We start from the raw sequence: 26606 nt of genomic DNA, 5'->3' as shown, positions 1-26606 counted from the left end.
ACACACCCATGCCCGAGGCAGGATTCGAACCTGCGACCGTAGCGGTCGCGCGGTTCCAGACTGTAGCGCCTAGAACCGCTCGGCCACTCCAGCCGGGTCCTCGGAGTCCTTCTGCCTACGTGTTTTCAGAAAGACGTGCAACGATACCAACGGTTAGCGGTAACTACTGATGCTAGCAGTCCAGCAGAGGGCCAGCGCACAGCTTGTTAAATCACTCGTCTCCACAGGGGTTTTGTTGCACACCGTTTCTTTATGCCCTTACATAAACGATTAACAATTATTAATTTCACCTATGAGGTCATTCAGTGAAATACTGATATATAAGAGCAAACTGAGCAATGAAATCGGTAATTATATCGTTACTTTATCCCAGAAAATTGCTTTGCTATCAACGATGGTCTTACACACAATGTTCAAATAGAATCTAAAATAATTTTAGCTGGCAATAAACACTTCAGTACATCACAGTCACTGCAAATTCCTGGAGCCACTCTGTATCAATTCTGGACGTCTGGAATGTCGTATTGTCCTGCTGGAATTGCCCAAGTCCGTTGGAAAGCACAATGGACATGAATGGATGCAGGTGGTTAGACAGGATGCTTACGTATGTATCACCTGTCGGAGTCGTATCAGGGGTCCCGTATCACTCTAACTTCACACGCCCCTCACTAGTACAGAGCCTCCACCAGCTTGAACAGTCCCCTGCTGACATGCAGGGTCCATGGATTTATAAGGTTGTCTCCATGTCCGTACACGTCCGCTCGATACAATTTGAAACGACCAGGCAACATGTTTCCAGTCATCAACAGTCCATTGTTGGTGTTGACAGGCCCAGTCGAGTCGTGCAGTCATCAAGGGAACACGAGTGTTTCGTTGAACGGTTCGCACGCTGACGCTTGATGATGGTCCATAATTGAAATGTGCAGTAATTTGCGGAAGTGTTGCACTTCTGTCGCCCTGAACGATTCTCGTCAGTCGTCGTAGGTTCCGTTCATGCAGGATCTTTTTCCGCCCGCAGTGACGTCGGAAATTTGATGTTTTAACGGATTTCTGATATTCATGGTACACTCAAGGAATGATCGTACGGGAAAATCCCCACTTCATCGCTACCTCGGGGATGCTGTGTCCCATCGCTGGTGCGCCGAGTATATGTTTAAACTCATTTAAATCTCGATAACCTGGCATTGTAGCAGCAGTAACCGAGCTAATAACTGCAGCAGACACTTGTCTTATAGAGATGTTGCCGACCGTTGCGCCGTATTCTACCTTTTTGCATATCTCTGTATTTAAATAGGCCTACACATGCCTATACCAGTTTCTTCGGCGCTTCAGTGTACCTCGGAAATATAACACGTGAGGCCCCAGGTCGTTCGAGCCCACCTTACACACACGGGTCCCAGGACACAAAAGACCACGATCTCTGCCTTGCGTCTCTGTCCTGCGTTTTGTCACGTGACACACTTCCTTAGTCAAATTTACATCCATATAGCTGACCGTCTTTCTGTTACAAACACTTTTTACAATATACAAATACTTAAACCAAATACATTACACAGTTCTGGCACACTTATTCTGTCACATACTATTATATTTTCTTATTACAATTATTTTTATTTTAATATATTGCACGAACCGCAACAGCAATCGCTCATCAAAACAACTACTTAATTCTTTCTTGCCCGTTTTGCATTATGTTATTCAAATCCTTCTACAATTACTAATACATAAAATTATTATTGAATGAGCAGAACAGTGAAATATTGGTACAAATTACCCACGCAGGCTGATAGCTTTATGTATTTGTGAATGACTCCTGTTTAGATACGCAATTTCACCTGTTATGTTACAGATAGCTTGCAAAATCTGGCGACTGTTGTAGCCATTTTCCTTGAAGATTTTCCGGAAGTGGTCAATTACGGGACAAAAGGAACGACTGAAATTAAACGTTTGAAATTAAAACTTGTGACAACACCTTCATTAAAGACGACAGCCTGCAGCTAAACACGGCTTGGGACGCGGCCATCGGAAGGCTGAAATGTGCGCGGCGGGCGCACAACGAACACACTAACTTAAATGGCGCTGGAGCGAACACCGATGACTTCATTGGAGGCAGCGCTGCTGTATAAGAATGGTAGCAGCAACCAACGGACAGTCATCACTTAACAATGGCCGAGGAGTACTCGGTCGAAAGCTCGTAAATTGTACACCACTTAACGTGACTGGAAGCTCGAGAGAACTTTCTCCTATTAGGTTTTTTATCCTATCTATCACGATTTTCCGTCCAAGAGTACCAACTGTGTTTTAAAACTTTATGTTGTAAATTACACAGACGATGGAGGTGCTAAACTGAGTGTCTTGAGAGTAAGGAGCCAGTGAACTGAAATGAATATTTCAGGCAATACAAGGTCTCGAACAGATAATGAGTATGAAGTGCGTGTTTTCAATCTGTTTACGTTTCTGCATCAAAAATGGTGGCATATACTTGAAAAACAAGACGCACTCACCCATAATGTGTGCTCAGTGCGGATTTTTCGCATATGGTTCCACGAAGTCCTTCGTGTATGAACCTACAACAGAATATGGAGAAGCAACAGTTGGCTGGGTTTCTGTTGCCAACTGTTCACAGTACAACAAACAGCAGGGAATTTGGGAGGGTGTAGGTAAACGTCGAAAGGCCTCGGGTGGGGAGGGGGGGGGGGATTGGCGCCTCGATCAAACTACTCCTTCCCTTGGGGGGGGGGGGGGGGGTTGAGTCCCATACATTTTGCGGTCGGAAACGACAGTCCGAGTGCGATGAGCAACAGAAAGATGGTCTTCGCAACCTTTGATATTGCCGATACTCCCCGGACCATTCAGCCCATCTCTAAGGACATCGTGGGCCTGCAACTGAATTGAACGTGATCGTATCCCTTTGAAGAGTAACTGTACTGCAATTCGTGTTCTGGTATACAAGGTCGAATCAGCGCGGACCATTCAAAACCCTTCGACGAAATCTGAATGTCATCCAAAGCATGGAAGTGTGTTTATGATTTCTCAGCCCTCTTGTTTCGTGCCCTCGTGTGGGGATGCGACATTGACACACGTGTGAATACAACAGTAAAGGGTCCCCTCTAACACCCCACCCCCCTCACTACTTTGGTAACACCTTCGCTGCCACCCGCGCACCCTTCAAAATGGTTCAAATGGCACTAAGCACTATGGGACTTAACATCTGAGGTCACCAGTCCATTAAACTTAGAACTACGTAAACCTAACCAACCTAAGGACATCACACACATCCTTGCCCGAGGCAGGATTCGAACCTGTGACCGTAGCAGCAGCGCGGTTCCGGACTGAAGCGCCTAGAACCGCTCGGTCACAGCGGCCCGCCGCGCACCCTTGGTGGACATTTTAGCAATATACCTGTACCGAGACAGCCAGTCACTGATTATACTAAGAAGCAGTGTGACCGGCAAACATTTCAACACCCCTGAGCTTAGCGGCGCTGTGGCCGCATGTGATATGTAAGGGGTGTCGAAAGGGATGCTGGTCGCGCCGGCGTGTAGTAATCAGTGACTGGCTGTCCCTGTAGAGGTATTTTTAAAGTGCTCAGCAAAAGTGGAAGAGTGGCAGCGAGGGGACCTTTGCTGTTTTCTTCATGCATATGTCAATGTCGCACCCCCCGTCCCCCCCCCCCCCGTCCCCCTCCCCCTGACTGCGCCTTAGGAGGCCTTAAAAAGCATAAAAACCCTTTGCACTTTCGAATGATGTTCAAATTGTGTCGAATGGTTATGAACAGTCCCTAGTGGGCCCATCCTGTGTACCAGAGAAAAAATTGGGGTCGCGCTACACTCCAAATGGGTGCGGTCACTGTCAGTGGGGTTGCAGGCCCACGATGTCCTTAGAGCAGGGCTGAATCGTCCGTGGGGTCTCAGCAGCGTCGAAGGTTGTCAAGAACGTCGTCTGGTTTCTCAGTGGACTGCGGGCTGTCGTTTTCGACCACGAAATGTATGGAAATCAACTTCCCAAGGGTAGGTGTGATTTCATTGAAACCCTTTATGCTACTCCCTGAGACCTTTTCTTCTTGATATCGAGCGGCTCTTTGTCTGGAACGTTTCCTTCGACCATTCACAAGAAAAATTCGTGATTTCAACACTGAGCGACGCGGATCTGACCTCCATCACAGAGGCGTCAAAAGAAAGGCAAAGTGTCGGTAAGACGGGGTGTTACGACCTTCCCATCTTGTAGTACTCTACAGTGACGTTTACAGAATTTTGGGGAAATTTGCTGCCAATGTGGCGTCATTAACCCACCTTACGCCTCACATGAACTTCCGAGCTCTGGATTCTTCTGTTTTTCCATTTGCTGTTTGAAACGTTGCCGAACCCGAGGGTGCCGTCGCATGACGCCAAGATTTTGTACCCTTTCAGAGGAGTGTTGTAGGCACCTTTGAGCCAAGTTTCAAACTTCTGTGTCGCTGCCCTCCAATACTAAACTGGTGATCCCTCGATGTCTCAGAACATGTCCTACCAACCGATCCCTTCTTCTAGTCAAGTTATGCCACAAGCTCCTCTTCTCCCCAATTCTATTCAATGCCTCCTCATTAGTTATGTGATCTACCCATGTAATCTTCAGCATTCTTCTGTAGCACCACATTTCGAAAGCTTCTATTCTCTTCTTGTCTAAACTACTTATCGTCCATGTTTCACTTCCATACATGGCTACACTTCATACAAATACTTTCAGAAACGACTTCCTGACATTTAAATCTATACTCGATGTTAACAAATTACTCTTCTTCAGAAACGCTTTCCTTGCCATTGCCAGTTTACATTTTATATCCTCTCTACTTCGACCATCATGAGTTATTTTGCTCCCCAAATAGCAAAACTCCTTTACTACTTTAAGTGTCTCATTACCCTATTGGGACGAAAACTCGGCCAGATGTTGGGAACAGTGTCCAACAAGACCCATCCGACCAAACGACATTTTTCCATTGCTCCACAGTCCAGGTTTTATGACTCCGGCAGAATATTTTCCTGTTACGGTCGTTTGTATAGCTGATGAGTGGTTTGGGAATTCCATTTCGCTGTGCAGTTCCTTTCTTATGGAGCTCTGTTCGTGTTGTTTTGGTGCTGACAAGGTTCGCAAGTGCCACGTTTTGTTCTGGAATGACTTTTGCACCTGTCATCTTCTTATTTTTCGCCACAGTCCTCTTCAATGACAGTCTGTCATGAAGACTCAACACATACTTTCGTCTGCGTTGTGATTTAGTGGATCATATTTTCCGATTTCGTAGTATGCAGTATATATCCTCGATACGGTGCCTCTTGAACCACTCCACTTGGACTGCTCCCGAAAGCACTCACCGCAGGTGCACCGGCAATTTTCCCATGATCGAATTCACTTAGCACTCACAAGTACACAGATAACTGTTCCGACAACGACTAACACAATGTATTGAGGACATTGCACACGTGCCGTTCTTAGTTAGATACAACCAAGTGCAACCTGCAGGCTTGGGTAGTATCCGGATTTATGCTCAGCCACTCATTCCTCGCAGTGTTTCCATACTTTTGTCCAACTCCTGTACCTCGCTCGCTAGTTCAAAAGACGTTCTGCGATCCCTATTTCAACAAGTTAAATCAGTTCCAATTGCGTAGTATTATTTTCGTCGAGAATACGGTGCTGCGCCTCCTAAATCATTTGTCAATGGCATCGTAGTTCAAGACAGTAGTTGTTGATGTAAGGGGAAATCCACAAGTTATACTTGTGTGCTCGTTCGAGACGTAGAGCGCACCCAATAGTTTTGCACGTAGTTTACAGAAATGTACTCTTCACGCCAGCCGAGAGTTACACGTTCTGCTTGTGTCCACCTTGCGTGTTTTGCGTCGACGTTTAGGCTTCAAATCAAACAGAGTTCAGTTGATACAAGCCCTTCATGACGGTGATAAACAACAACTTGTAGAGTTCTGTGAATTCATTCTGAGGGCGGAGATGGAAGATAAGAGTTTTTTTTAGGAAAAAGCATATTGTTAAGTAGGCTGTTTAGGTTTTTATGTTGGTAACGCCACGCAGAGCTCTGTATGAAAATCACTGACTGTGCTGTGTGCGGTCTGTTGGTTGGCTATGTTGGAATATTCGCTATTGTAGTGTGGGCAGTTGGATGGGAACAGCGCGTAGCGTTGCGCAGTTGTACGTGAGCCGCCAGCAGTGGTGGGTGTGGGGAAAGAGATGCCAAAGTTTTCAGCGGGCGATCTGGAAGTGTGACCGTCGGAAAAAAGAAATTTGTTTAATTGGATGTCACAATATATATATATATATATAATGACTTTTGAACGCTATTAAGGTAAATACATTATTTGTTCTCTATCAAAATCTTTCATTTGCTTAGTATACCCATCAGTAGTTAGTGCCTTCAGTAGTTAGAATCTTTTATTTAGCTGGCAGTATTGGCGCTCGCTGTATTGTAGCAGTTCCAGTAACGAAAATTTTTGTGAGGTAAGTGATTCATGAAAGGTATAGTTTATTGTTAGTCAGGGCCATTCTTCTGTAGGGATATTTGAAAGTGAGATTGCGTTGCGCTAAAAATATTGTATGTCAGTTTAGTGATGATCAGAATAAGTAAAGAGAAAACTGTTTGAGTACGTTGAGTTTTGCTCAGCTGTTTGAAAATCAAATAACGTAGAAGTTCACCAGCACAGTCATTCAAAATTTTTCAAAGGGGACATTTCAATACGAATAATTAGCTTATTGATATTTACGACGAGCGTTCAACAAGTATTGCAACGCATTTCTTTCTGAAAGAAGGTTGGTTTTATTCCGAATTCCAAGACAGCATATCATTCCCCACTCTTTTGGCTAAAAAATCCTACTTTTCAACATAATCTCCGTTCAATGCGACGGCCTTACTCCACCTTATTGGGAAGGCCCGCTCGGCACCACTCTAATGGTCGACGCCGGAGCCAACGTCTTGCTGCAGCAACAACCTCCTCATCATCCACGTACTGCTGCCCGCGAAGTGCACCCTTCGTTGGGCCAAACAGATGTAAGTCGAAAGGTGCTCGATCCGGGCGGTTGGGTGGATGAGGGTGAACTGCCCACTGAAGCATTGTGAACTCCTCTCGGATGGCCAGTCTTGTGTGAGGCCTTGCGTTGTCACGAGGAAGGAAAAGTTTGTTTGCATTTCGTGGCGACGAACACACGAACGTCGTTTCTTCAATTTCCTAAGGGCAGTACAATACACTTCCGAGTTGATCGTTGCACCTTGAGGGAGGAAATAAAACGTAATAACCCATTCACAGTCCCAGAAGACCGTCTCCATGACTTTACCAAATGAGCGTGCAGCTTTGATCGTTTTCTTCGGTGTAGACGTGGTGTGGCGCCACTCAATAGATTGCCTTTTAGTTTCTGTTTCGGAGTGATGAACCCATGTTTCATCGCCTGTGACGATGTTCGATAGAACGTTGTCAAAACCAGCCTCGTAACGCCCAAGCAATTCCCCACCGATGGTCCTTCATGGCTCTTTAAGGTCCTCTGTTAGGCTGCGAGGAACCCAGCGGCCACACACCTTTGAGTATTCCAACTGGTAGAAAAGTGTGTCGGCGCTACCAACAGAGACGTCCAGTTGTACAGCGAGGTGTTTGGTTGTGATCCGTCGAACACCTCGAGGCAACATTGAAGGAGCCACAACTATGTGCGGCTGGCTGGCAGGCGGGAGATCGTAAGGTTTGTGAAACCATGTTGCGAATTTGACAGACGCCTCGTCCAACGACTCACCGTGCTTTTGTTCACTGCCAGGTCTCCGTAGACAGTCTGGAAGCGCCTGTGAGTATCTGAGATGCTCTGGTTTTCCGCCAAAAGAAATTCAATGACAGCTCTGTGCTTGGAACGCACCTCCGTTACGGACTGCATGTTGAAGGCCACGAATAGCGCTGCCACCAGTTGGAGTTCATGAAATTACGGGGGCAGAAGCGTGAATATTCCACGATGTCCCACAACAAATTCCACATTTTTCAACCGAAATTGGTGGAGAAAAAAATTGTTGCGTTACTTATTTAACACCCGTCGTATAATGTGTAAGACAAAGCTTATTTGTGTCAGATAAATAGATTTTATATTAAATATTGATGGAGATCATAGTCCAATGTGTAATAATATTAACAGTACCAAGAAATTTCCCTTCACAATCTTCTGTAGTCAAAAGTTTCGAAGAAATCATAAAATTAGTCACGTGTAACATTATACCCATACTTAAATCTCACGCATTATAAGAAGGAGCTCTCTACCAGTAGTAGAACGTAAGTTCTTAAATGTAGGTCATACATACTTTTGTACAATGGATGTTTTCAAATTCAATTCCCTACGATTTTTTACAACCTGCAAACTGTATTCGATCCATAGGTTGGTGTGAACAACACATTTCGTTGCCATATATCGTCTTGTTGGAGGTGATCCGCCCTTGCCATCCCCTGACCTTTGATACAGACCTGTACAGTCGCTCAAAGGGCAACCTACTTCTTAACATGGTCTCCAAATCATGGTCAACCTTGGTTTCCCACATTAACAAATTACTGCTAGAGGGGAAATAAGATAAGAGAGAGTGAAAAAGTGCGAGGAGCGACTGGGGATCGAACCTGTGGCCTTAGGACTGGTAGTCTAACACACATCCAATCACTGAACCACATCATACACACTTATTTCCTTGTAAATTCAATTTCCTTATGTTACATGAATGTCAAACTTCTTTTGTTTGTTCAGGAATGCAGTGTGATAATTAACACTTACTATATTTATTTCATTTCTGTTTTTGTTTGTTATTGTACACTTTTTACTTTAAGACTGGTAACAACTTAGTTAATTTGCAAGTTAGTAGTCGAAATCTGCTCACAGTGTCGTCTGTAAAATATCAGAAAAACGGCTTCTTGTCTGTATCATGACAGAACTACATGTTTAGTGTTGTAAAAATTGCGAGTATTGTAGCTCAAGGTACTTAGAATTACACTATTGTAATGTACTACTCTCACTTACTCTTCTGTATTTATATTTACTTATGGCAGAATTTGTTGACTTTATATATTTACATTTCTTTTTCTTTCTTCAGGTATGGGATTCAAGCCAGCCTTTTAAAAGTATGTAATATCAGTACACTCAAACTTTGTTCTTATTATTGAGGATGTGGCCTAAATTGTACATCAGAATCTTTGTAATATTAGTTATGTGAGATAAAGTACAAAATACACTTTCAGTGTACATGGCATATAATCAGTTTACATTAAGAGTTAACTTCTGTTGTTATTGTGTCATTCTTGCCGAATTTTTGGATATGTCGTTTCGACCTTCTTGCTGAGGTCTTCTTCTAGATACTGCTCATAGTAAGCACCAGGTGTCCAGAAGAATGTCTCAGTGAAAGGCTCAACATTGGATCTGAAGATTCTGCAGGAATGATGTGATAATACTACACAAGAACATTCAACATGATTTACCATCACCGCAAAAGTTTATGTCCTTATACAATTTTACCTATAAGGTGTACAAAATAACAAAATACTATGAAAGGGACGAGAATTTCAGCAATTATTAAATAAAAGCTTTAATGAGGTCACTAGTATCGTGTTGAAAAAAGAATAATACATATTTACATGCGACTTTTGGCCAAAGAGTTACTATGATCATCACTAGAGGAAGATAAAAACACATATTTCTCCCATCTGTGGACGATTTGATGGATTTCCTGATTGAGTAACTCCATAATTTGGCTTCAAGGTAACTGATCCACTTCTCCTTTCACCTGAATGCCGTCCCACTAATGCCTACTATTGACATTATTCTCTATATGAGGAAAGATTAAGAAGTCACAGGGATCATTTTAGTTAGTTATTTGTCCCAGATAGGGGTTGGAGCGGCTTCCAGTGCACTGACCTATGACCCTTATGTAAACAACACCATCTGTCACTTACAAGGTCACGCCCACCTCTCTCCCATCTCTGAGTAGCCTATTTGCGCTCTTCCTAACATAAACAATGACATCAGTCTTACATTTATGCAGGCGTAATTTATGAGCTTAATGAAAACAAACTGTCCACCAATGCTTTGATTGTTTATTTATTTAAGCTTCATATGCTAACCCCTCCAACCTCTTTCAAATTGCCACCACCCTCCTCGGCTTCCCCTCTTCTCCATTCCACCAGGCCTGTTGTTTGACATCTAAATGGCACGACGGTCTGAATTACTATGATTTATGACCCAAAAATGATGTCAGACACGTCGACATTACAGTGGATGTGAAGAATTCAAATATGTGTTATCCTATAATTTATGATCCAATATGTTATTTCAGTTATTATATAGTATAATTTATGACACAAAATGTTATTCCATTTATCTTAGTTAATATAATTTATGACCGTTTATCAAAATATTGTTGCCCCTATATTTCACTCTTATTTTTATTAGTGTAATTATGAGCGCTACGGTCGCAGGTTCGAATCCTGCTTCGGGCATGGATGTGTGTGATGTCCTTAGGTTAGTTACGTTTAAGTAGTTCTAAGTTCTAGGGGACTGATGACCTCAGATGTTAAGTCCCATAGTGCTCAGAGCCATTTGAACCATTTTGTAATTATGACCCAAAATTGACACCAGTCAATTTGACACTGCAGTAGTTGCACGATATAACATACGTACCAGTACAACGTTATTTACAATTTTGGAGTAATTTGTTGCAGTTTAGCAGCTTCTCCCCCAGTATTCCAAGTATCCACTTTTCAAGATCGTCATCCAGAGACACTTAAAATACAGGGCTTTAAATGTTTAACAATTATGTCACGGTATAATATAAACAAATGCACAGTATCCCATGGTAGTTTGTTACACTTTAGGTAATATGTTACAGTTTTAAGGCAGTTTTTTCCCAGTATTCCAAATACACGGTTTTCTAGATCTTCATCCAAACACACATGTAAATACAAGACTTTGTTTTTTAACAATTGCCATATGATAGGATACAATGAGCAGGAATGTTTATTTGACTATGCAAACACCACCCAGGGAGGATCACCACCACCTGCATGTCATTTCGCATGCTATCCTGAAGCACCACTACCATAGTGTGAATGGGCTGCCACAACATCTGGGGAACTGATGAGAGTTGGAATGGTTTCTGCACCACGCCCCAAGGAGGCTGCAGTTATGTGACATTTCTTATATCTTATACCTTGCAGATATTAAGAACTAATCAAAATGTGTAAATTATAACATCGCATGAGCCATATAGAGTCCCCAAATGCTCTGTACGAAGATATCTTCGATAAGCAGCTGCGTAACATAAATTTTGTGCACTACGTTGAGAATATATCCTCTCATCAATATTAATTTCCCTCATTTGAGGTTTGTAATAATAATGCATTAATTGGTTTGTTTCATGTCATAATTAACATCTGCATATAGACAGAAATGCGGTGACAGCCCTGTATAACAGATGTGGAAAGGGAGCCAAAGACACTGAACCTCTTAGAAAATGTAGCAGCAAATATGTAGCTTAAGATATTGCCTACAGGATGCTTGTCAGTGCTGTTTGAGAGTATTTCAGTATGATATGATGTCTCCTTAGAGAGAAGGACATTGAGTTACTCCTCCACCTCTAGCTAACACAGATTCCCTTGCTTACACGCTCCTTACACATTGTCTCAGACAATACTACCGTCTATACTGAAAATCAGTTGCGCAACACCCGCATACACTTTTACGATATATTACCTACAACATAATCTTCCCAATTCTGGCAACAGTAATCCTGTCCATGATACACAATGCCTCTCACACGGTGACTGCCACTTGGACCTGTTTAGCATTTCGCACCAACTAAATGATGTCTTGACAAAACACGCTCTTTGTTGTATTTTGTCTAAATCTTCTATGAATCAGACATGGTAAGGATGCCAGACTGCTGAGGAATACTTAAAAACCAATAAAACAAGTGTTTTCTAAGCCACTTCTTTTGAAGGTAATATTTCCAGCAGCTTGGCTTTAGTTTTTCTAGTATTTCTCTGATGTGGTCGTTACATTTTAGGTCAGGCTAGACGGCTACTCCTAGCTATATTACGGTTGCTGCTGTCTCCTAGATCCTACCCTGAACCTAACACATTTCTTAACCACATTCACATATAGTGCAGATGTATCCACCCCCAAGCTCTACCTAGACCAAACGCTGGTGGATCCACCTCCAGACGGTACCACAGACCTGATGCAGGCGAATCCAACTCTGCACATAACTTTACCGTATCCATCTCCAAACACTGTTTTTAGGTGACGCTGGTGGATCCAACTTTGGACGCTACCCATAACCAATACCATAGTCTGGGGGCCTATGTGACAAATCAACCCATACACAGAATAACGTAGCGGCACTCATCTGAAGGGTGTCGAGTGGCTGCCTGCAGGAATCTAGAAATTCGTCATAGGTTGTCTCTGTACACGTACATTTCTTAAGTGCTCGACAAAAGTGCGTGAGTGGTACCATGTATTTTGCTGAACAGGTGGTCTTAGAGAGGCCCAATGCCGCTTTATTCACGCATGTGTTAATGTCATATCTGCACGTCCCCCCCCCCCCTGCCCTCCCCCCCAAGATCACACCACAGGAGGGCGTAAAACAGGATAAGTGAAAAAGCATAAACAAATCAAATTTAGATAATTTTGTCGAATGGTTTTGAGCAGTTCCCAGAGGTTGCACCTTGTATACCAGAGCAGAAACTGTGGTCATGCTACATGCTACAATACAAAGGGGTGAGATCACTTTCCGTGGGGCTGCAGGGCCACAATAACCTCAGAGTAGGATTGAATCGGGGGGGAGAAGGGGGGTCAATAGTATCAAAGGTTGTCAAGAACGCTGTTCTGTGGCAGAATGTCTGGATGGGAATGAACGCCCCAAGGAAAGGGAAGGTTTCATTGACACCCTTTATGTACCCCCCTGAGCCCTTTTCGTGTCAGTACTGGGAGACAATGTGTCTGTCGCCCGCCGTATGGCCCGACAACCATGGCTGATGGTCGGGGGTGCCATTTCTTTTCATAGCAGGACCCTTTTGGTTGTCATCCGCGATACCCTTACAGCACAGCGGTACGTCTACGATGTTCTACGCCTCCTTTTGATGCCCTTCATGGCGAGCCATCCTGGGCTTACATTTCGATAATTTAGTGCCCGTCAGCACACGGCGAGAGTTTCCACAGTTTTTCTTCGTGCTTGCCAAACCGTAACTTGGCCATCAAGGTAGCCGGATATCTCCCCAGCTGAGAACGCTTCGACCATTATGGGTAGCGCCCTGCAACCAGCTCGAAAGTTTGAAGATCCCACGCGCCAACTGGACAGAATTCGGCGAGATATTCCTCAGGAGGACATCCAGCAACTCTAACAGTCAATGCCAAGCCGAATAAACTGCTTGCATAAGGGCCAGAGATGGACCAATGTGTGCCGGCCGGTGTGGCTGAGCGGTTCTAGGCGCTTCAGTCTGGAACCGCGCGACCGCTACGGTCGCAGGTTCGATCCTGCCTCGGGCATGGATGTGTGTGATGTCTTTATTTTAGTTAGGTTTAAGTAGTTCTAAGTTCCAGGGGACTGATGACATCAGATGTTAAGTCCCATAGTGCTCAGAGCCATTTGAACCATTTGAAGCAATGTGTTACTGGGTTGCTCAATTTGTGAAATTCTTTCTCTTGAATAAGTCATTCATATTTTTTCTGAAATTGTTATCTTTTGTTAGTCTGTACATACGCATCACATCTACCAATTTTCCTCCCTTTTGGGTAATTTCTTCCTGTTGTGTCACTCTATAGCAGATGTTTTACACTGAAGCGCCAAAGAAACTGGTATAGGCATACGTATTCAAATACAGATATATGTAAACAGGCAGAATACGGCGCTGCGATCGGCAACGCCTGTGTAAGACAAGTATCCGGAGCAGTTGTTAGATCGGTTACTGCTGCTACAATGGCAGTTTATCAAGATATAAATGAGTTTGAACGTGGTGTTATAGTCGGCGCACGAGTGATGGACACAGCATCTCCAAATTCCGTACGACCATTTCACTAGCGTACCGTGAATATCAGAAATCCGGTAAAACATCAAACCTCCGAAATTGCTGGCCGGAAAAAGATCCTGCAAGAACAGGACCAACGACGATTGAAGAGAATCGTTCAACGTAACAGGAATGCAACCCTTCCGCAAATTGCTGCAGATTTTAATGCTGGGCCATCAACAAGTGTCAGCTTCCGAATCATTCACCGAAACATCATCGATATGTGCTTTCGGAGCCATAGGCCCACTCGTGTACCCTTGATGACTGCCTGGACCCGTCAACACCGATATTGGACTGCTGACGACTGGAAACGTTTCTGTGAACATAATGGAATTTACAGTGACTGTGATGTAGTGAACTGACTATTGCCTGCAACTACAGAGATAAAACCATTTTAAATTCGATTAGACCATTGTGTATGAGACCATCGTAGGCTCTTATGTGTAATTGTATGCTACATAGTCCATAAAACAGATCAGTAACCCAAAAACTCCACATAGCATGCCTGCACCAATTACATCCGAGTAACTACATCACCAAGCACTCTTAAGGATTTAGGGGGACGCTGTATAAGGTGAATAGAACTGGGAAGCTGGAACAGACTGCTGACTAACCTCTCAAGCACAGAAGAACAAAATTTAGGCGAAGCATTTCCGAGTTTGTCCCCGAACATGTTGTCCCTCCATTCACACTCCTAGCACCACATATTAAACAGGGTGAGGTGATCGTGACTCTGACAGTTGCCTGGATGAGGCGTAATGATTGTCTCACACTGAAAAGACACCGAGTCTGGTACTACAATAACTACATTCCATTAAATTTACGTCTGAAGAAGGTGTTTTGGAGAAGTAGAGTAGTAGCTTCCGACACAAGACACGCAGATTCATTGTCATAATACAATTCACGAAATACAGATCTGTAATCGTGGATCACAGTCATCAGAAACGTCACAGATTGATTGAGAGTTTGCAGTATGTATCGCTTTAGGACGTTGTTTTCCACAATACCGTCAAATATAGATATTATGAATGGTCCCATAAAAAGTTTTATTCCGCAGGTCTTAAGAGAAAGAGAGAATGTGTCCAACGGACTGAAACTGTTCCCCATTAAATATATTGCTCCTTTAAGTGCAGTTAACATGTTATGTGTACAGGAAAAAACTGCAAATACAGGAAAGAAAGAGAACTGGGGTATACGGCGAAACCAACTACCATAACAGAAGTATATAAACTTCTACTGCAAAAAAAGGCAGACCGTCTATAATAAGCAATGTATAATAAAGCTGCGGCAGCTATGTGTACTTCGTCATCGCTATGGAGAACTATTAATGCACCTCTCCCTATATTATCGTAAGTAACAAATGCTCCATTAAAACTACAGACTTCGTGGATTCAGTATATCACACCAGTTGCTTAAATAACAGTGTTGGGAGGGCTGTTACCGCCAAATTTTGTCAGACAATCTGTGGTGGACTGGATATTGTACATCTTGTTATTTCATAGGTCATGAATAGAAAATCACCGTAAACTGATCCCAAAAATTCTGTTATTCCACAGGTATTAACATATTGTGCGTACACAGGAGAAGAAATCCATTACTATTTTATTATGCTATTGCTGGAAACAGTAAGCATCAGGAGTGACGTAAAGTGAAATGGCTATATAAAGCAAAAGTAGATGCCACGCCGACAGAAATAATAGGGAAATGTAATTCATCCACGACAGAAGTAATTAATAAGGCACTTTTACTGATCAATCGCGTTGCCTGATTGGTTGTACCTGACCTGCGAAGCAGCTGCATCAATATAACTGATTCAGTGATAGGGTTGGGAGCTCCAACTGCCACCATCATATATTTGGCACAGCGATTATAGGAATAAGGTTAAAGAGATTAGGGTATGAACATATATGGTTAATCATTTCTTCCTCGATCATTACATGAGTGAAACAGGAACAAAAATCGATAACATTGTTATGATGCACCACTCCCCACTCAACGCCACAGTGGCTTGCGGAATACATGTCTGGATGTAGACTGTAATATAATGTCGTGTGATTAGGGCCTCCCGTCGCTCGTCGGGTAGACCGTTCGCCGGGTCCAAAAGTCTTTCGATTTGACGCCACTTCGACGACTTGCGCGTCGATCGCGATGAAATGATGATGGTTAGGACAACACGAGTCCCTGACCGGAGAAAATCTCCGACCCAGTCGGGAATCGAACCCGGCCCCTTAGGATTGACATTCTGTCGCGCTGACCACTGAGCTACCGGGGGCGGACTGGATGTAGACTGTTCGCAGATGATGCTGTTCTCTATAGGGTGGCTGCAACACTAGTAGGCCATAGCGATGTACAGGAAGACTTGGAGAGAACTGGCGGTTGGAGCTGAATGTAAACCACTGGAACACACTGCATGTAAATACGCGAAGAGTCCCACTACCGTTCTACCGCTCGCGATAAATCACTGGGGGCAGTAACAACTATAAAATACCGTCCGGACCGACCTAGGGCGTAATGACTAACAGGACAAATAGCAGGAAAAGCTGGCGTCGAGCTGATGGGAATCTTATCCACGAAAGAACTGACTGCCGGTCGGTGTGGCCGAGCGGTTCTAGGCGCTTCAGTCTGGAACGGCGCGACAGCTACGGTCGCAGGTTCGAATCCTGCCTCGGGCATGGATGTGTGTGATGTCCTTAGGTTAGTTAGGTTTAAGTAATTCTAAGTTCTAGGGGACTGATAACCGCAGATGTTAAGTCCCATAGTGCTCAGAGCCATTTGAACCATTTTTGAAAGAAGTGACTTCTAAGAGACATGTTTGACCAGGTTCAGTCTGGGGCCCTTACTAGGTCGTATTAATAGACGAAGCAGACAAGAACGAACGAACAGCTTTGTATTTTGTCAAGGGGTCGTTTAGTCGGTGCAAGATGCTGAACAGACTCCAGTGACAGTCGCTGCAAGAGAGACACTGTGTGTCATGGAGAGGTTTATTGTTGTAAAAGTTGGAGGGAGCTTGTTGTGGATAATGTACAGTGTGTTAACTGTAAAATGGCAGAGTTGTGAGGGGAGTGCGGGGAGAGGAGGAAGCAAGCATTGGCTGGCGAGGGGAAAGGAGCCTTTGGAGAGGGGGGGGGGGGACAAGGCACGCCTACCAGTTGCAGTGCTGGCACTACAAATTACACGTCTTGCTTACACGAAAGCAGACGAAAGGCTTGGAAGTAAAACTCGCTTTAAATGTTGTTCGTAAACGAAACTGAAATCGTCATCTACATTAATATATATATATATATATATATATATATATATATATGCGCTCACAAACCACTCATCCGATTGCAGTGAAATCATCGATCATTACTTCGATTTCTCCACTTCTTTTCCTAAGTTAAAAGAGAGAGAAAGATTTATAAGAAAATGCCTTCTGCATTGCATGTATTTTTTTGAATTTGGAAATGTACTGTAATATGAATGTGTTTCGAAATAATACAGTAACCAGTGATGTTTCCATACAAAGCAATACAGTAGCAAGGAAAAATGAAATATAAGGTAATTCCGACGAAATAGGGGTCTCCTTCAAAGTGATCGCGAACAAAATATCTGAAATGGAAACTCACCATTTCTTGCCAGGCGTTTGTGGTGATACGCCAGGATGATTCTTGGAAAACTTTTTGAATCTTCCAATGCTATGCATGCTTTGTCCTGTGTATGTAGCAGCTCTCACTGAAGATTTGTAAATGGGGTGAAGCAATTTTTTCTGCTCCCTTTCCCTTTCGCAGCATTCAGCACACGCAATATAATTTTGCGAGCATCGCTACATAATACTGGTTTCCTTATAACCGTAGGCCTACCGGTAGGGGTTGTTGGCGACTCCCGAGATGGGCCAGCAACTGCCTCTTCACTCATTTTTATAATGTTTAGCACAACTGCACAATAAAAACACGCAGAACAGTACAGCGCAAAACAATAACGAAGCAGACGACAATGGCTACCTTGTACAACACAGTCAGCTACATAATGTTGGCAGCAGTCGAAACTGCGTGCCTACCGAAGCCTCCCGACGTTTACCGACTTCTACCGATTCAGGACTGGGGAGAGGTCTGCCATCTAAAAGTTTACACACAGTATTACTTCCTTGCATATACGCCACGCCTTGCCACGGCTCCTCCGTCGGAGTTTCGAGTCCTCCCTTGGGCATCGGTCTGTCTGTGTGTGTGTGTGTGTGTTTTGCCCTTAGCGTATGTTAGATTAAGTTAGATTAAGCAGATGACCTCAGCAGTTTGGTCCCATAGGAACTTACCACGAATTTTTTCCTTTCATATACTTCTTTTGGAATGACCACACCATAAAGTGGTATGTAGGTGTTGGGCATCTGATTTTCATGTAGACAATAGCATTGTCTGGGGGAAGCCTTACGGAGCATGGACTGCAGAGAATCAGTGTTAGCTAGAGGTGGAGCGGTAAATCAGTGATGTCATAGCCGCAAAGGGAATGAAAGATTTTTTTACTTGTCATAAGAATGGTATAGACATTTCTATTTCCAGAGCCACAGTCGTCAGGAAGGGGCAATTCCGATTCTTCGCTCAATGTTGAACGTCGTCCGATTGAGGCTGCAATCGTAATAGCTAACTGTAAGTACAGCGATCAAATATACATGTGGCCGGTTTCCTAAGACGATTCTGTCTGGGGCTGTGGGGCGCGTGGTGGCGGTGGCCTGTGACGGTAATGATTCACGTTTCCTGTCATTGAGTCATCCAAATGAAGAGATCAAGTGGAGTGTAGGAATAGAGCTGACCTAACCGTGCCGCCCTCTAGACGACTGAATAGCAAACTAATACTCAGTATGTGTTGGACAACCTTCTTAATAGTGTGTGTTCTCCATGGAAATTTGAGAAGATTTAATATGGACGAGTGTTTGCGCTGGACCATTATTTTTTCCCATGCAAACTGTCCAGTTGACTGCTTCTACACATTTCCTGTCTTTATTTGGTTGAGAAAACATCGATTGTGGTGTATGTTGTGTGCATCTGGCAGGTGAAGACACGTTTGCTGTTTCTCTAGATATAAGAAACGCGTTAGTTGACTTTGTAAATTAGAAGGATGATTTGGAATCTGTTGTGTAGTTGTTGTGTCTCCAGTTCAGAGACTGGTTTGATGTAGCTCTCCATGCTACTCTATCCTGTGCCAGCTTCTTCATCTCCCAGTACCTACTGCAACCTACATCCTACTGAATCTGTTTAGTGTATTCATCTCTTAGTCTCCGTCTACGATTTTTACCCTCCACGCTGCCCTCCAATGCTAAATTTGTGACCCCTTGATGCCGCAGAATATGTCCTACCAACCGATCCCTTCTTCTAGTCAAGTTGTGCCAAAAATTTCTCTTCTCCCCAATTCTGTTCAATACCTCCTCATTAGTTATGTGATCTACCCATTGAATCTTCAGCATTATTCTATAGCACCACATTTCGAAAGCTTCTGTTCTCTTCTTATCTAAACTATTTATCGTCCACGTTTCACTTGCATACATAGCTACACTCCATACAAATACTTGCAGAAACGACTTCCTGACACTTAAATCTATACTCGATGTTAACAAATTACTCTTCTTCAGAAACGCTTTCCTTGTCATTGCCAGTCTATATTTTATACCCTCTCTATTTCGACCATCATCAGTTATTTTGCTCCCCAAATAGCAAAACTGATTTACTACTTTAAGCGACTCATTTCCTAGTCTAATTCCCTCAGTATCACTCGATTTAGTTCGAATACATTCCATTATCCTCGTTTTGATTTTGTTGATGTTCATATTATATCCTCCTTTCAAGACACTGTCCATTCAGTTCAGCTGCTCTTCCAGGTCCTTTGCTGTCTCTGACAGAACTACAATGTCATCGACGAACCTCAAAGTTTTTATTTCTTCTCCAAAAATGGTTCAAATGGCTCTGAGCACTATGGGACTCAACATCTTAGGTCATAAGTCCCCTAGAACTTAGAACTACTTAAACCTAACTAACCTAAGGACATCACACACACCCATGCCCGAGGCAGGATTCGAACCTGCGACCGTAGCAGTCCCGCGGTTCCGGACTGCAGTGCCAGAACCGCTAGACCACCGCGGCCGGCCTTATTTCTTCTCCATGGATTTTAATTCCTACTCCGAATTTTTCTTTTGTTTCCTTTACTGCTTGCTCAATATACAGATTGAATAACATCGGGGATAGGCTACAACCCTGTCTCACTCCCTTCCCAACCACTGCTTCCCTTTCATGCTCCTCGACTCTTATAACTGCAATCTGGTTTCTGTACAAATTGTAAATAGCCTTTCGCTCCCTGTATTTTACCCCTGCCACCTTTAGAATTTGAAAGAGAGAATTCCAGTCAACATTGTCAAAAGCTTTCTCTAAGTCTACAAATGTTAGAAACGTAGGTTTACCTTTCCTTAATCTATTTTCTAAGATAAGTCGTAGGGTCAGTATTGCCTCACGTGTTCCAATGTTTCTACAGAATCCAAACTGATCTTTCCGCAGGTCGGCTTCTACCAGTTTTCCCATTCGTCTGTAAAGAATTCGTATTAGCATATTGCAGCTGTGGCTTATTAAGCTGATAGTTCGGTAATTTTCACATCTGTCAACACGTGCTTTCTTTGAGATTGGAAATATTATAATCTTCTTGAAGTCTGAGGATATTTCGCCTGTCTCATACATCTTGCTCACCAGATGGCAGAGATTTGTCAGGGCTGGCTTTCCCAAGGCTATCAGTAGTGCTAATGAAATGTTGTCTACTCCCAGGGCCTTGTTTCGGCTCAGGTCTTTCAGTGCTCTGTCAAACCCTTCACGCAGTATCATATCTCCCATTTCATCTTCATCTACATCCTCTTCTATTTCCATAATATTGTCCTCAAAAACATCGCCCTTGTATAGACCCTCTATATACTCCTTCCACCTTTCTACTCTCCTCTTCTTTGCTTAGAACTGGGTTTCCATCTGAGCTATTGATATTCATGCAAGTGGTTCTCTTTTCTCCAAATGTCTCTTTAATTTTCCTGTAGGGAGTATCTATCTTACCCCTAGTGAGATATGCTTCTATATCCTTACATTTGTCCTCTAGCCATCCCTGCTTAGCCATTTTGCACTTCCTGCCGATCTAATTTTTGAGACGTTTGTATTCCTTTTTGCCTGCTTCATTTACTCCATTTTTATATTTTCTTCTTTCAATATCTCTTCTGTTACCCAAGGATTTCTATTAGCACTCGTCTTTTTACCTACTTGATCCTCTGCCCCCTTCATTATTTCATCTCTCAAAGCTACCCATTCTTCTTCTACTGTATTTCTTTTCCCGGTTCTTGTCAGTCGTTCCCTAATGCTCTCCCTGAAACCCTCTAGAACCTCTGGTTCTGTCAGTTTATTCAGGTCCCATCTCCTTAAATTCCTATCTTTTTGTGGTCTCTTCAGTTTTGATCTACAGTTCATAACCAATAGATTGTGGTCAGAGTCCACATCTGCTCCTGGAAATGTCTTACAATTTAAAACCTGCTTCCTAAATCTCTGTCTTACCATTATATAATCTATGTGAAACCTTCCAGTACCTCCAGGCCTCTTCCATGTATACAACCTTCTTTCATGATTCTTGAACTAAGTTATGCTCTGTGCAAAATTCTACCAGGTGGCTTCCTCTTTTATATCTTACGCCATATTCACCTACTACGTTTCCCTCTCTTCCTAATATCGAATTCCAGTCACCCAAGACTATTAAATTTTCATCTCCTGTCACCATCTGAATAATTTATTTTATCTCATCACACATTTCATCAATCTCTTCATCATCTGCGGAGCTAGTTGGCATATAACTTTTGGTACTGTGGTAGGCGGGGGCTTCGTATCTATCTTGGCCACAATAATGCGTTCACTATGCTTTTTGCAGTAGCTTACCCGCATTCCTATTTTTTTATTCATTATGAAACCTACTCCTGCATTACCCCTATTTGACTTTGTATTTATAACCCTGTATTTACCTGACCAGAAGCCTTGTTCCTCCTGCCACCGAACTTCACTGCTTCCCACTATATCTAACTTTAACCTATCCATTACCCTTTTTAAATTTTCTAACCTACCTGCCCGTTTAAGGGATCTGACATTCCACGCTCCGACCTGTAGAACGCCAGTTTTCTTTCTCCTGATAACAACGTCCTCCTGATTAGTCCCCGCCCGGAGATCCGAATGGGGACTATTTTACCTCCGGAATATTTTACCCAAGAGGACGCCATCACCATTTAACCATACAGTAAAGCTGCATGCCTCGGAAAAAATTACGGCTTTAGTTTCCCCTTGCTTTCAGCCGTTCGTAGTACCATCACAGCAAGGCCGTTTTGGTTAGTGTTACACGGCCAGATCAGTCAATCATCCAGACTGTTGCCCTTGCAACTACTGAAAAGGCTGCTGCCCTCTTCAGGAACCACACATTTGTCTAGCCTCTCAACAGATACCCCTCCGTTGTGGTTGCACCTACGGTACGGCTACTATCTGTATCGCAGAGGTACGCAAGCCTCCCCACCAACGGCAAGGTCCATGATTCATGGGGGATGGGGAATCTGTTATATCACCAATATCGGTATCCGTGAGTGAAAATATCAGTTTCCTGAGTTTTCACGTAAAGGTCTTCGAAGACGAGATAAGTTTCTAGTTACTTAGTGGTTAACAGCACGCTCCACCTCGCTGCACCTCGCTAAAGTTTGGGGTTTCTAGAGAAATAATTTCCAGTCTATATCTTCGGAATTATATTGTGCAAGCGATCGGTAGCATACTGCTATGTGCTTGATATCGAGGAGTATCGCGTAAATGGTATGATATTGTAGTAAACCATGTGAAAATACATATAATTTTGTAATCCCAAAGTCTGGAGACGGGTGTAGAAAGCAAGCAAACATGTTGGGGTCGGAAACAGTAACGGCTTTCCCATGTTTAATAAAAACAATACCAATCGACGTTGTATAGGTTTATTTCTAGGCAACCAGTTTCGACGTTATATTTCGTCATCTTCAGGCCTAAACTGCTCCAATCCAGTAAACTTGGTGTTATCAATATAGCAGTGCCTTTATCTGGTCTCGTAATAGCTATAACAGGCATACGTGCTCGATGGGCAGCAGTTAGCAACTCTGCAACTTCGAGTCCTCCCTCGGGCATGGGTGTGTGTACTGTCCGTAGCATAAGTTAGTTTAAGTTTAAGTAGTGTGTAAGTCTAGGGAGCGATGACCTCAGCAGTTTGGTCCCTTAGGAAATAACACACATTTTATTTGTTAATAGAACACATCATCAGTTTGAATACACTTTATGTATTTCTACACTGTTACCACAAAACATTGCATTTTTGTGTCACTGACGCGTTTTTGCCGAAATTTTACAATATTGTGACATTTAAAAGCATAATGTAGTAGATATGGAATATTATTAATTTGAGGCTCTGTTGTCTCCAAGTGTGGTACTCAGATCGATCTTTCAACGCTGCCATCTGTTGGAGAAGATAAGCAACAGGGAGACATAAAACAGCAACTGATTTTATTTCGCATTTTTTGGGAGTTTGGCAAAATAGTGAAAGTAAAACTCATTCTTAGCAACTATGTAACACTAGTTCATTAACTACTTTGTACAAGCAAATGTCGGTTTTATGGACAATATGTTTTATACTCATTCTATGAGTCCATAGCGAATGACATACAGATTTAAATGAAACTCACAGATGTAGTGCGCAAGCCAGTCTATAAATGATTGTTCGAAGTCAGTAATGAAAACGTAATCCATAACAATTTCGTCATTTTAAGCAAATGAGCTATTGTCCTAAGTGTGTATTCATTTTTTTTATAAATAATTCAGGTCATTCTGGTACGTTTGAGCACAGCCAAAACAGGACTACATTATGACTGGCTATTTCAGTTCAGTGTCAGCTGCAGTACTAGGCTCTGATTAGAGTAGAGCGAGGGAGATGGTTCACTATCTGCATCTACATCTACATCTACATTTATACTCCTCAAGCCACCCAACGATGTGTGGCGGAGGGCACTTTACGTGCCACTGTAAATACCACCCTTTCCTGTTCCAGTCGCGTATGGTTCGCGGGAAGAACGACTGCCGGAAAGCCTCTGTGCGTCCTCGAATCACTCAGGAAGCAATATATTCGATACCTCATCCAGAAACGCACCCTCTCGAAACCTGGACAGCAAGCTACGCCGCGATGCAGAGCGCCTCTCTTGCAGAGTCTGCCACTTGAGTTTGCTAAACATCTCCGTAACGCTATCACGCTTACCAAATAACCCTGTGACGAAACGCGCCGCTCTTCTTTGGATCTTCTCTATCTCCTCTGTCAACCCGATCTGGTACGGATCCCACACTGATGAGCAACACTCAAGTATAGGTCGAACGAGTGTTTTGTAAGCCACCTCCTTTGTTGATGGACTACATTTTCTAAGGACTCTCCCAATGAATCTCAACCTGGCACCCGCCTTACCAACAATTAATTTTATATGATCATTCCATTTCAAAAAGTTCTGCACGCATACTCCCAGATATTTTACAGAAGTGACTGGTACCAGTGTATGTTCCGCTATCATATAATCATACAATAAAGCATCCTTCTTTCTATGTATTCGCAATACATTACATTTATCTACGTTAAGGGTCAGTTGCCACTCCCTGCACCAAGTGCCTATCCGCTGCAGATCTTCCTGCATTTCACTGCAATTTTCTAATGCTGCAACTTCTCTGTATACTACAGCATCATCCGCGGAAAGCCGCATGGAACTTCCGACACTATCTACTAGGTCATTTATATATATATTGTGAAAAGCAATGGTCTCATAACACTCCCCTGTGGCACGCCAGAGGTTACTTTAATGTCTGTAGACGTCTCTCCATTGAGAACAAAATGCTGTTTTCTGTTTGCTAAAAACTCTTCAATCCAGCCACACAGCTGGTCTGATATTCCGTAGGCTCTTACTTTGTTTATCAGGCGACAGTGCGTAACTGTATCGAACGGTTTCCGGAAGTCAAGGAAAATGGCATCTACCTGGGAGCCTGTATCTAATATTTTCTGGGTCTGATGAACAAATAAAACGCGTTGGGTCTCACACGATTGCTGTTACCGGAATCCATGTTGATTCCTACAGATTAGATTCTGGGTTTCCAGAAATGACATGATACGCGAGCAGAAAACATGTTCTAAAATTCTACTACAGATCGATGTCAGAGATATAGGTCTATAGTTTTGCACATCTGCTCGACGAGCCTTCTTGGAGACTGGGACTACCTGTGCTCTTTTCCAATCATTTGGAACCTTCCATTCCTCTAGAGACTTGCGGTACACGGCTGTTAGAAGGGGGGCGAGTTCTTTCGCGTACTCTGTGTAGATTCGAATTGGTATCCCGTCAGGTCCAGTGGACTTTCCTCTGTTGACTGATTTCAGTTGCTTTTCTATTCCTTGGGCACTTATTTCGATGTCAGCCATTTTTTCGTTTGTGCGAGGATTTAGAGAAGGAACTGCAGTGTGGTCTTCCTGTGTGAAACAGTTTTGGAAAAAGGTGTTTAGTGTTTCAGCTTTACGCGTGTCATCCTCTGTTTCAATGCCGTCATCATCCCGGAGTGTCTGGATATGCTGTTTCGATCCACTTACTGATTTAACGTAAGACCAGAACTTCCTAGGATTTTCTGTCAAGTCGGTACATAGTCTTTTACTTTCGAAATCACTGAACGCTTCACGCATAGCTCTCCTTACGCTAACTTTGACATCGTTTAGCTTCTGTTTGTCTGAGAGGTTTTGGCTGCGTTTAAACTTGCAGTGAAGCTCTTTTTGCTTTCGCTGTAGTTTCCTAACTTTGTAGTTGAACCACGGTGGGTTTTTCCCGTCCCTCACAGTTTTACTCGGCACGTACCTGTCTAAAACGCATTTTACGATTGCCTTGAACTTTATCCATAAACACTCAACATTGTCAGTGTCGGAACAGAAATTCTCGCTTTGGTCTGTTAGGTAGTCTGAAATCTGCCTTCTATTACTATTGCTAAACAGATAAACCTTCCTCCCTTTTTTATATTCCTATTTACTTCCATATTCAGGGATGCTGCAACTGCCTTATGATCACTGATTCCCTGTTCTGCGCTTACAGAGTCGCAAGTTCGGGTCTGTTTGTTATCAGTAGGTCCAAGATGTTATCTCCACGAGTCGGTTCTCTGTTTAATTGCTCGAGGTAAGTTTCGGATAGTGCACTCAGTATAATGTCACTCGATGCTCTGTCCCTACCACCCGTCCTAAACATCTGAGTGTCCCAGTCTATATCTGGTAAATAGAAATCTCCACCTAAGACTATAACATACTGAGGAAATTTATGTGAAATGTATTCCAGATTTTCTCTCAGTTGTTCTACCACTAATGCTGCTGAGTCGGGAGGTCTGTAAAACGAGTCAATCATTAACCTAGCTAGGTTGTTGAGTGTAACCTCCACCCATAATAATTCACAGGAACTATCCACTTCTACTTCACTACAGGATAAACTACTACTAACAGCGACAAACACGCCACACAGGTTGC

The 26606-nt window shown here is 43.1% G+C and overlaps 1 protein-coding gene across 3 annotated transcripts in view; it reads left to right on the top strand.

The window, feature by feature from the left end:
- The window catches only part of LOC126234619 (uncharacterized), a 194222-nt gene that overhangs the window by 150692 nt on the left and 16924 nt on the right, over window positions 1–26606 (top strand). The window contains exon 5 of one of the 3 annotated variants that reach the window (XM_049943347.1): window positions 9083–9110. The exons of 1 other annotated variant lie outside the window; for it this stretch is intronic. In XM_049943347.1, the coding sequence (XP_049799304.1) occupies window positions 9083–9108 (26 nt within the window). In that variant the 3' untranslated portion in view covers window positions 9109–9110. Of the gene's footprint in view, window positions 1–9082; window positions 9218–26606 lie in introns of those variants that run through there. One more of the 3 variants, XM_049943345.1, reaches the window with a different exon arrangement.

The sequence above is a fragment of the Schistocerca nitens genome, chromosome 2 (genome assembly GCF_023898315.1).
Source record: "Schistocerca nitens isolate TAMUIC-IGC-003100 chromosome 2, iqSchNite1.1, whole genome shotgun sequence".
Taxonomy (NCBI): domain Eukaryota; kingdom Metazoa; phylum Arthropoda; class Insecta; order Orthoptera; family Acrididae; genus Schistocerca; species Schistocerca nitens.
The sequence above is the reverse complement of the archived record's forward strand: the minus strand, read 5'-3'. Positions and strand labels throughout refer to the sequence as shown.